The sequence below is a fragment of the Manis pentadactyla genome, chromosome 10 (genome assembly GCF_030020395.1).
Source record: "Manis pentadactyla isolate mManPen7 chromosome 10, mManPen7.hap1, whole genome shotgun sequence".
In the NCBI taxonomy this organism is placed as follows: domain Eukaryota; kingdom Metazoa; phylum Chordata; class Mammalia; order Pholidota; family Manidae; genus Manis; species Manis pentadactyla.
Genome location: NC_080028.1, coordinates 43,223,125 through 43,235,109, shown reverse-complemented (window position 1 = coordinate 43,235,109; position 11,985 = coordinate 43,223,125). Strand labels below are relative to the sequence as shown.

The 11,985-nt window shown below is 36.8% G+C and overlaps 1 protein-coding gene across 1 annotated transcript; it reads left to right on the top strand.

Moving 5' to 3' along the window:
- The first annotated feature begins 2,430 nt into the window (after positions 1 to 2,430).
- Positions 2,431 to 3,375, top strand: LOC130679291 (olfactory receptor 6C2-like). The gene has a single exon (XM_057487906.1). It carries the CDS (start codon positions 2,431 to 2,433, stop codon positions 3,373 to 3,375), a length of 945 nt encoding a protein of 314 aa, XP_057343889.1.
- The last annotated feature ends 8,610 nt before the right edge of the window (positions 3,376 to 11,985 follow it).

The following is an 11,985-nucleotide window of genomic DNA, read 5'->3' as shown; positions in this document are numbered from 1 at the left end:
GATTGATAGAGGTGTCTTTTATTACCTGGAGTATGTGCTAATAAAAAGACTTAGGATGAGACTCTAGAGAGCCTCAGACTGGGGTGGGTCATCAGAAAGATCAAATCATTAGAGGATTTGAACTTTCAGCCTTATTCACTGACCTACCAGAAGGGTAAAAGGGGATGGAGATTAAGCAACAAAAGCCCTTGAGCAAAGAGATTTAGGAGCTTTTGTGTTGGAGAAAACATCAAGGTGCTGGGGGTTGGTGTGCCAGGAGGGGTCATGGAAACTTCATGCCTCTCCATCCCCTACACCTTCAACTATGTATCTCTTCCATTTGGCTTTTCCTGACTGGAATCCTTTCTAATAAACTGGTAATAGTAAGTAGAGCACTTAAATATTGAGATGTTCAATATTTGGAAGGACAAACATCAAAAATATTTTCCATAATTTTTTCCATTTTCATGCCCATTTTTAGATTTTTCTATATTAACCTTTTTTAGTGTAATTTTAAGTAAGAAGGCTATCTTACTCATTGCATTGCATAAGCTATGTGTGAACAAATATATACAGACATGTTTCTGAACTGTCATCAGAATTTTATATTTTTACAGTTGGACTGAGTAGGTTTAAATAATTGTTTCTTTGTGTATGTAAGGACATTATCCCTTTTGGTGCTTGGCTCAGAATTTTTTATGACAAAGTAAATTGTATTTTAAATACATCAGAGACTTTGAATCAGGGACTCCAAGGAGATTATTATTCAGTTGTTTTCAGCACTCCTGTTGCATATGGACAAAATAAACCTATTTTTTCCAGAGAAAATCAGACCTGATTACTCTTCTTCCTGAGCCAGAGAGTTTTCTTAAGTCCTTTTGCTCATTGAACTTTATTATCTTCCTGTCAGCTATCCGGGCTATACAGAAATATTCCTATTTTAATTTACAGTGATATTTCTTATAAATTCAGAAACCATGTGTATATATAGAGTGAATGTAGGTTTCTGTGGGCAAAGTGCTAGGAAGGCACTTAGATGAACCTATTAATATGCTTTAGTTCAACTTTGAGGCTCACTTAAGCATATATTTGAGTTATAGCCTCCTGATGAAACAATGAAGAATGTCAAAGGTAAGGCATGGGATATTTTCAAGCCCACCCTATCAGTACAGTGGGATCAGTCATTTAAAAAATAACTATGCTGGTGCAGTCTCATATACAATGTTTTGATTGACACACAGAAAATACTTCTTAATGTGTCTTTCTCTATTCTCCTTCTCTCCTTTCTCTGTCTCTGTCTCTCAATTACCAATCAGTTATCTACCTATATATTTACATCTTTTATATCTCAAATATCATGGGCAAACATTCCATTTTTTATATTTTCCGTCTTTCAGTACCAGTATTACATATGTGCAAACTTTCTGCCTCATACACCCAAGTTATGACCCATTTTGTAACATGATATCTGTACCCTCTCAATGTTTTTGGCATGTCTGTACCTGGTGGGAATTGATACTCTTCATTTAAACCTCAAAGTAACCCTATAAAATAATATTCCTGTTAACCCTACAGATTAGGAAACTGAGAGCACAGAGAGATTAAAAGACTTGACCAAGGTCCTTCACCTAGTAGATGACAGAGATGACAGAGATAGGACTTGAGCTAGACAAGCTGTTCCAAGGACCATGTACTTAAACTCTCTGTGCTACTGAAATGCATATCACACTCCTTGTGATGAAGGCGAGAAAAACAAAATATGTTTAGATATTCTTCAGCTCTTTATACCTCTACACATGTTTTTTCAAGTTATATTAAAATAACCATGCATCAAAGCCTCCTTGCTAAAGTCAGGAAATAAAGGAATAATAGAGGAATTTACAGACAGGGCTGGTGAAAGACTAATATCTGAGAGAAATCTGACTTGACCCAAAATAATGCCTAGTTCACTAGAGAGGGGAGCTGGAGAGTCTAGATAGGGCACATACACATGCCCTATAGATTTCCAATTCATCAGGCACCATAACTTAAGCAAGGGAGTTTTAGGGTTTAACTTTTGGGTACAGAACTTTTGGAACAAAGAGACTTTATGCCCCATGAAAATATAGCTCAAAAGCAGATGATTCCTGATTCTATAGGGAAAATATCAACCAAATTGTGGACTGAAAAAAATTAATTGGAAATAGGGTTGTGAATTCAAAGAAACTAGAATATTTATAGTAATTTCAGTAGTAGTAATATTCAAGAGAAACATCCCATAACCTTTGTTTCCATGTGGTACATGCCAATGGAGTTGAAGGAAGTATCTCATCAAAAACTTACTATCAAATTTCAGAAGGAAGTTCATGTGATTGGTTTTGCTTGGTATGGATAGACGCAGTCTTATTTTGTCCTATTTGACATTGTTCCTCAGATCCATTTCTGTGATTTTTATGTGAAGATTGGCTACAGATGAAGTCAGTGATGAGAAACCATTCAACGATAAGGACGTTCATCATCCTGGAACTGACAAGTGACCCACAGCTAGAGATTCTGGTTTTTATCTTTTTGTTTATCACATATACATTCAGTGTAATTGAGAATCTGACCATAATTTCTCTCATCTTGTTGGATTCTCATTTAAAAACAGCTATGTATTTTTTTCTTCAAAATTTCTCTTCCCTAGAAATCTCACTCACAACGGCCTGTGTCCCCGCTTACCTGTACATCATAGCAAGTGGGAACAAAGTCATTACCATCAAAGCCTGCTTCATTCAAGTATTTTTCGTCATCCTCTTTGGAGCAACAGAGTTTTATCTCTTGGCTGTGATGTCCTATGACCGCTGTGTGGCCATCTGCAAACCCCTGCATTACGTGACCATCATGAACAGCAGAGTCTGCAGGAACCTCATCCTCTGTTGTTGGGTATCTGGCTTACTGATCTTCCTTCCACCCCTTTCTTTGAGCCTTAATCTGGAATTTTGTGACTCTGTTATTGACCATTTTTTCTGTGACGCTTCTCCTATACTGAAGAATTCATGTACAGATACGTGGTTCATAGAGCAGCTGGCCATACTCTGTGCTGTGTTTACCCTCATTGTGACACTTATGTGTGTGGTTCTGTCCTACATATACATCATTAGGACGGTTCTAAGTTTCCCCTCTTCCCAGCAAACGAAAAAAGCCTTTTCCACCTGTTCTTCCCACATGATCGTGGTTTCCCTGAGCTATGGCAGCTGCATTTTTATGTATATCAACCCTTCAGCTAAGGATGAGTTGGCCATTAATAAGGCTGTTTCCCTGCTTATTGTGTCTGTTGCCCCTTTGTTGAACCCATTCATTTATACACTCAGAAATAAGCAAGTTAAGCAGTCCTTCCATGACATGCTCAAAAGATTCCTTTCAAAGAAATACTAGATTTTCACATCAGAACTGTTATTTAAAACTTTTTTAAGTTCTTTTTGTTAGAAGGAAATTGAGCCTTGGGAAATCCAGTCGTGTAGTGTTGTAGAAAAAAAGAGAATTGAGAAGAACGTCTAAGAAAGAAGCATGACAGTACCAGCATTATGTAGATAAATATTTCCCTATATTTATGAAACTTCTGTTTCCTCATTTACATTTCAATCAACTCTTTTTAGTCTGGTCAAATGTACATATTTATTAGTTTGATTTGGTTATATCTCTGCCCTCTCCTCCTTGCAAGACAGACCCATACTTTTTTCTTATTGGAATTTGATTCAATATCCTATATTGATTTCAGGTGTACAACTAGATATTTAATCAGTTTATATATTATGTAATGCTTATCATGCTAAATGTAGTTACCTTCTGTCACCCTACAAAGTCATTACAATATTATTGAATATGTTTTCTATGCTTTAATTGTCATCCCTGTGATTTATTTTATAATTGGTAGTTTGTACCTCTTTATCCCCTTCACCTATTTCCCCTGTGCCCCAGAGTTTCCTTTATGACAACCACTGATCTGTTCTCTGTATTTACAAGTTTATTTCTTTGTTCATGTATTTTATTTCAAGATTCCAGATCTAATGGAAATCCAGTGGTATTTGTTTCCTCTGTCTTATTTCATTTAGCAAAATACCCTGTAGGTATATCCATGTTGTTGCAAACGGCATTGTGCATGTGAACCACATCTTCCTTATCCATTCATCTAAAGATGAGCACTGAGGTTGCTTCCATATTTTGTCTATTATGAATAATGCTGGAATAAACATAGGGGACATATCTTTTTGCCTTACTGTTTTACACAGGTGTATGATATCTCTGTTTTTAGTTTGTGCAGTACCTCTGTACTGTTTTTGTATTGGCTGCCCCATTTCATATTGCCACAGAAAGGGCATAAGTGCTCACTTTATTTCACATCTTCACTGACATTGTTAGTTCTTGTGTTTCTAATAATAGCCATTCTAACAGGTGTGAGGTAATAGCTCATTGAAGTTTTGATTTCTCTGAGGATTAGTACTGGTGATCATCTTTTCATGTGTGTGTTGACCATCTATACATTTTCTTTGGAAAAATGTTCATTTAGGTCATCTCTCCATTTTTCCATCAGATTATTTGTTTTGGGGGAATTGAATTTTGTGAGTTTTTTGTTAATTTTGTATATTAGCCCCTGGTCAGAATTATCATTTTGCAAATATATTCTCCAAATCAGTAGGTTGCTTTTTAATTTTCCTGATGGTTTCCTTTGCTGTGCAGAAGCTCATTAGCTTGACATAGTCCCACTTGGTATTTTTGCTTTTTTCCCTTGTTTGAAAGATAGGCAGAAAAAAATCTCTACTACCTATGTTACATATTTTATTTATTATTTTTTCCTTAATATTTTTATGACTTCATGTCTCAAATTTAGGTTCTTAATCAAAGTTTATTTTTGTGTTTTGTATAAGACAATGATCCAGTTTTATTCTTTTTCATGTAGCTCTACAGTTTTCCAACATTATTTTTAAAAAGACTGTTATTTCCCCTTGTAACACAAACTCTAAGTACTTTCTAATTACAAGAGAATAACTGCACTGAATTTTAAGAAATATAAGCTGTCTTAATCTTGAAATCTTTTTAATGCTGCCTCATCATAAATATGTGGATTTAAACAAAATTATAATAATTTTACTTACCTCTTATATTCTGACTTTATTAAATATATACAAAAAATCATTAACATAAAGAAAAATGTAACCTAATAATCTTTAATGAAAATCAGTAGACTTCCTCTTTCAGTAACTGGATAAAAATCAACTAGTAAAGCCAAGTAATACATAAAAGTTATTGCCGTAAAGACATCGGATTGTGGCTCAAAACTTCAAGGACCAGAGAAACAGGTTCTGTAAAGGTTAGTCCTGTGCAACGATGAACAAATTGTAAATAGTTGCTTCAGCCCTGAGGGTATTGTCAAAATCATGACTGAGGTGGATTAAAAATACCTAGAAATCCTTTGTTACTTTCCTAATCAAAATATGTAGTTTCTTTACTCTTCCTTTAGATCCGAACTGGCTCTTTGCCTTGATGTTGGCCATTAGAATGTGATAGGATTGCAGGTGTGTCACTTCAGGAATAGGTCACTGAAGCCATGCAGCTGCCACTTTGTTGGGAACATATGCTCTGGGCAATGCAGGTGTCATGTGAGATGTTCAAATGTCCTGAGATTGCTGTGCCATGAAGAAGTCTTGTGGAGAGGCTGTGGAGAGAGAGATGCTCGGTCAGCCCCGTGTGATCCAGCCACCTCAGCTGTGTAACAGCTAAGATGCCATGTTGGGCATCAGTTCTGTTAAGCCTTAAGCCTTCACATTATTTCAAATTCAGTCGTCACTGATTACAACTAAATGGAAGACCCATGTGAGAATCACTCAGCTGCCTGCTGTCCACTGCCGGCACTACTACTCACACTAGTGAGGAAAAATATTCTTACCCACTAAAATTGTGGTGAAATTATACAAATAAATAGATATTCAAAGATAGTGTACAGAGAAAGTGCTTTGCAGCTTTGCACGTGTAGTGAGCTAACCAGAGACTGAGCAAAACACTTGGTGGTCTGGTAAGGCTAAAGTAACTATTTTGACACTTAGGAGTCCTGAGAGAAACATCTGCAAGATGCAGAATTTTGTGATTTTTTATTTCTGTAAGTATATTAAAAAAGTGTTAATTCAAAACTAAAGGAAAACTTTAAACATAGATATAGAAATAATGCATCAAAAATAACAAGAGCCTCAATGAACATACTTGCATCTTCAAAGACAATGATAAGAATGATAGAAGTCTGAGGAATACATGTAGTGAAGAGGCTCTAACTTGATTAAAAAAGTTAGTTTTCAGTGAGACTTGTAAGCATCTGGCATTTTATATATTATTACAAATTGTCAAAACAATATTTTACAGGGTAATTTTAAATTTGTTCTCTTCATTTATAGAAATTGAGATTTATGTAAGTTAAGTAGCTTTTTAAGTGATGGATCTATGATGATAACCACCTTTTTGTTGACACTAAGTTGTGTTAATAACATACCTGATATTGCCTCAGAGAAGCACATTTTGTCTTGAGAAATTTGAAAGCTGTCTTAAGAAAAAAAAACATTTACTAAAATGAGAAAAATTTAAATCATGACAATACTAAAATTTGGATTAGCTTTCTGTGTTTAAATGTTCAAGACTATTAAAGATAAAACATGTCACTGTTTAACATAAGAATTTTACTTTCAGCTGTGGGATATAATTGGAAAAACTTTTGTTATTTAAAGTGTACATAGTGATTTGTAAACATATATATTATGAAAAGATTCCTTCCGTATTTTAATTAACATGTATATGACCTCACATATTTATCTTCTTTGGGTGTATATGAGAAAAGTTTAGTTCTACAATTTGAATTAAACAGTGTTATCAACTATAGTCACCATGTTATACATTATACAGATCTTGTTCATCCACCAGTGGGCACTTACATTGTCTCCATATCTTGGCAATTATGAGTAAGACTGTAATGAACATGAGGGTGCAGATATCTTTCTCAGTTGCTGTGTTTGTTTCCTTTGGATAAACACCAAGATGTGGAATGGCCTATCATACAGTAGTTCTGTTTTTTATTTTTGAGGAATCTTCACACTGTTTTTCAAAGAGGCTCTGCCAACTTACATGCCAACAGTTCACAAGGGTTTCATTTTCTCCACGGTCTTGCCAACACTTGTTGTCTCTTGTCTTTTTTATGATACCCTCTCTAAGAAGTGTGATGTGATATTTCTTTGTGGTTTTGATTACATTACCTTGATGGCTAATCTTTATGGCCCTGCTGTCCATCTTTATGTTCAATTTGGAAAATATCTGTTCCAATCCTTTGCCCACATTTAAATCAGATTATCCTCATGCTACAGAGTTGTATGAGTATTTGTGTACCTTGGATAGTAACACTTCACCAGACATAGGATTTTCAAATATTTTCCTGTTTGGTAGGTTGCCTTTTCATGTGTGTATTTCCTTTGCTGTGCAGATTTTTAGTTTGCTGTCGACACATATTTTTTTCACAACTTCAGAGGTTTGGATCAACACCTCTGTGAAATTTGAAATTGGCTCCCATAACTGGAGGACAAGGAGAGACCAAAGTAGGAGGCAGAGCACTCCTGATGGTGTTTTTAATAACCACTCCTCAGGTGGTTTTAATAACCAAGGGCACTTACCTACCGGGCTGGTAATCAGGGCATCAGGTGAAGTATATCTGCACCTGTCCACCAGTCTCTTAAATGTTTATTTAGAGGTATTAACTGGATTCAGTCAGATGGTCCAAATAGCACATCACTCTCTCAAGGTGTGTCCTTGATACAACGCAGACTGTGGGAACTGTGGGTGTAATGTACCTTCTAAGGGCAAGCGATCTGGTAAGGAGCCTCCCATTACTCAGGTTCCTCTCATGGTTCAACGGAAGGTCCCATCCCCTAGATCCCTTTCCAAAATCCCACTTGTTTCCCATGTTTTCTTCCGTCTGCTATAGCTTTTCTTCTTCCTTCCTAATTACAACCCTTTAGTAGAGTTCGTTCCTCATATCGAAAATTACCGAGTATCATAATTCTTCCAAGTGGTAAAGATACCTCAAGACACATGCTGGGCGTAGAAGCCACAGGGCATAAATCTGCAAAGAAGTAAAAAGCTAACCTTTTCAAATAATATTGCTTCTCTCTCACTTACCAACTTTACATTTCCCTGTATGGCCCTGGAAGATGACTGGTTAGCCAGAGACGGGTACAGGCACAGTCTCAGGGGGGGCCATCAGGTGAGAAATTGGGGATCAACAGAGGTGAGGCTTAGAACCTCACCCCCGTGTTTTGAGAGAAATCTTCTGCATCCGTGGATGTTTTGTTGCCCTTGTCTAGCTTGGATTAATACTTAGTCTATAGGCACACACCTGATCATCTACATTTGCCCTCTTATAGCACTAAATTATGTTTTCTACCTTTATCTTGCATCTACCTACCACTTCAGCATTTTATAAGAAGAAAGAAAGAAGAAGAAGAAGAAGAAGAAGAAGAAGAAGAAGAAGAAGAAGAAGAAGAAGAAGAAGAAGAAGAAGAAGAAGAAGAAGAAGAAGAAGAAGAAGAAGAAGAAGAAGAAGAAGAAGAAGAAGAAGAAGAAGAAGAAGAGGAAAAGAAGAAGAAGAAGAGGAAAAGAAGAAGAAGAAGAAGAAAAGAAGAAGAAGAAGAAGAAAAGAAGAAGAAGAAGAAGAAAAGAAGAAGAAGGGAAAAATTTGGGATTCACATATAAATCAAGTATAAAAATCAAACGAATAAAAAAAAAGTAAGACTCAAATAAATATTTAATTTTTGGATATAATTAGCCTAAATGAACCAAATCTATTTTTCTGTAATCATCAAAAACAACACATGAGTTAAAAAATATATACATATTTTTACTATAGTCTTGATAGGAGTTCCATCCTTGGTAATTTACTAAGATTCCACACTTAGTAACATCCTTATTTCAGACCATCTTTTAAAGGAAAGTTATTCTATCACACTTGAGTGCTTTCTCAGAGTCTGCATCAGCAGTTCTCAATCTCTCTTTTGCTAACACATTACAAATTAGCTTTGTAAGTATGAGGTGTACATGAATATATTCAGAAATTGAGGTTTTGAGAAATAACCAAATGATTTTATATGGAAGTATAGAACTCAGTAGTTTGTATTTGCAACAATTATCAGGAACATCATTAACAATGTCACATAATGGGATATGGGATAAGCAAAGATAAGTTAAGTCACTGGTTAAGTGAAATTGTCAGTGTGCTCATTGTAACTCCACTCATTTCTCTTCCACTCAAGAAAGTACATTCGGTGTAAGTGAGAATATCATTATTGTAATGTACATTTTAAAACCTCCAAACATTAATATTGGAACTATTCTAGTCATCGTGCACCTCACAGATGATTTGAATACACAATTGAGACTAGAAATAATTGCCTTAAGACATGAAATTTTTAAGAATGTGATACTCTGTGGCCACTGGGAAATATACCTATGACTACATAAGGCAAATTTCAATATTTTCTTTCACTTAAGAATAACTCCAATTCAAGTCTGAAAAATACTTTAAACTAATAAGCCTGTCTCACTTTCTTAATGATTATGTGTCAGTTAAAATATTTAGTAAGGTGTGCTTGAAAGATACTCATGTGACAAAAGAAATGCAACATACTAAAGACTTCTCACTTATTAATGTATCTGTTAATAGTTGATTCCTTTTAGAAACCATGACTGGTAACATACAATGTTTGATGAAGGACCCTCCACAGGTCATTTCTCATGCCAATGGATACTTACTGGAAACACTTCTGGTTTTTTAAAAACACAAAGACATATTAAGGTGAATTATGTGACATTGTACATAGATTTTTTTGTGTGTGGTTGTTTTAAAATATACAGAACCTCTCTGAGCTGTAGGTTAACATAACATAACAATATATTGTATTGCTGTACTTCCTTTTGTTTTTCCCCTTATAAATGAATTACTAAAAAAAAAATCCCACTTGTTTGATTTAGCTTTTGTTGAGTTTGATTTTGGTGTCAAATTCAAAACCTCCTTGCCTAGACATATCAAGGAGCATAGTGCTTATTTTTTCTTCTCAGAGGTTTACGATTTCCAGTATTATGTTCAAACATTTAATCCACTTGGAGTTCATTTTTGTGTATACTTGTAAGATAGTAGTCCTATTTAATTCTTTTGTATGTGGTTGTCCAGTTTTCCCAATACCACCTGTTAAAGACACTGTCCAGTCCTCATGGTATATACTCTTGGTTCCTTTGCTATAAGTTAATTGAACATTTTTGTTGTGTTTATTTCTGGGGTCCACATTCTATTCAGTTGATTAATATGTCTGGCATCTATTTTATGGCAATACCATATTATTTTCATTACTATATTTTCGTATGTGTCTACCACACCTATTGTTCAGAGCAAAATGTGACTACTTTCATTTTTGAATGTGTAAAGACATTATTCAATTTGAGTCTCATTACTCTGTGACATAGGATATATTGGCACAGCTTAACAAACAGGAATCTATGTGCTAAGAGACCTCACATGATAGGCTGACAGTCACCCAGCTGATCAGCGCACCATTCAGAGCAGCATTGTGACCCACAGGGCCAGTTCCCTACTCATTATACTCTCTCCCCCAGTGTCAGCGAAGTGTTTAGGCACATTGTTTATGGATATTCAACTCATAGGGGAAATACAAAATGACTTTCATGTTCTAATAACTGTCCCCACTATGGCACAGTCCAGCTGTGAAACTATGCAACGCTTCGTTCATTTAACCTGAGTCATGTTTATTTTAAAACTCCAATATCATAATTGATTCAAATTTTTGCTCTTACGTCCATGCTAAACTCGTGGATCTGGGGTCCTGTTGTGCATGAGGTGGAAAGGTCAGTTCCCTTCATGCTCTCCTCCTCTTCCCGTGCTTTGACAAGGAAGGAAAGCTTTGTCCTTAAGAAAGAGCCTGCGTCAGGATTTGGTCCCCTTGTGATGGCTCTCACCACTGATCCTGTTGTTTGTTGGCAGCCCTTCACCCCTATGTCACTACATCCATGGCCTGAGTGGCACCTGTGAGGCACAGCTGCCCCCATGGTCCTCAGTCGTGCATGTTTCTTTGCACCAAGTCCAGCAGTCTGAGACCCCATAACTTCCATCTCCTCTTCCTTCTCTAGCTGAGGCTAATGGGGCTAACCTCAAATCCCTTTTATATTTTGGAGACTTTGTGTCTACCATACTCTTAACACTGATTTTAAATGGAAAACTCAGTGAGGCAGGTCCAAGGTGTATTGTAGAAAAAGCCTGAGCCCACCTCCTTCTGTGATCACACTGAATCTTTATCTACACCCAGGTCATATCATTCTGGGTAAGAACTGAGACCTCATCTTCAAAATGAGGGATAAAATGGTCACATAAAACATGTCAGGATAGATGATGAAATGGCCACAGAGTGATCCCTACACCCACTGTAGCCTGCAGTAAGGAGCAATATCACTAAGTGACCTGATACAGATTCCTCTGCCCTGGGACACAGAAAAAGCCCTGTAATTGAAAGAGCAACTATACTGTAAGAGAAGAAAGTGATTTCCAGAGCTAAAGCACCTGACAAAAGGTAGGGGAATGGCTAGAACACCCTTGGGAGTAGAGGTGCTGGTGAGCACCATGTTTACATTCCCTGGCACATTGCTAGTGGGCACCGGAGCAGGGTGAGTAACATTGTTTTTGATCCCTCCTGCAGATCAGTGGAGTGGGCAGGAGCAGGATGAGGGCGCACGCACCAGTTCCAGACTTAACCGAGATGGTCTCCCAGACCCTGCCTGCACCCAAACACTCCTGCCAACGATCGAGCATTCTCAGTGTGACACTAGGACTTCACTTATGTAGATTCACCCTGTGCCCACTCCTTCCATCAGCAGCTGCCCAGAGCAGTGCCCACCCAGACCTGCTTATGTGTACCTCCACCCCCAGGTGGCCCACCAGCGAGGCCCTGGTTT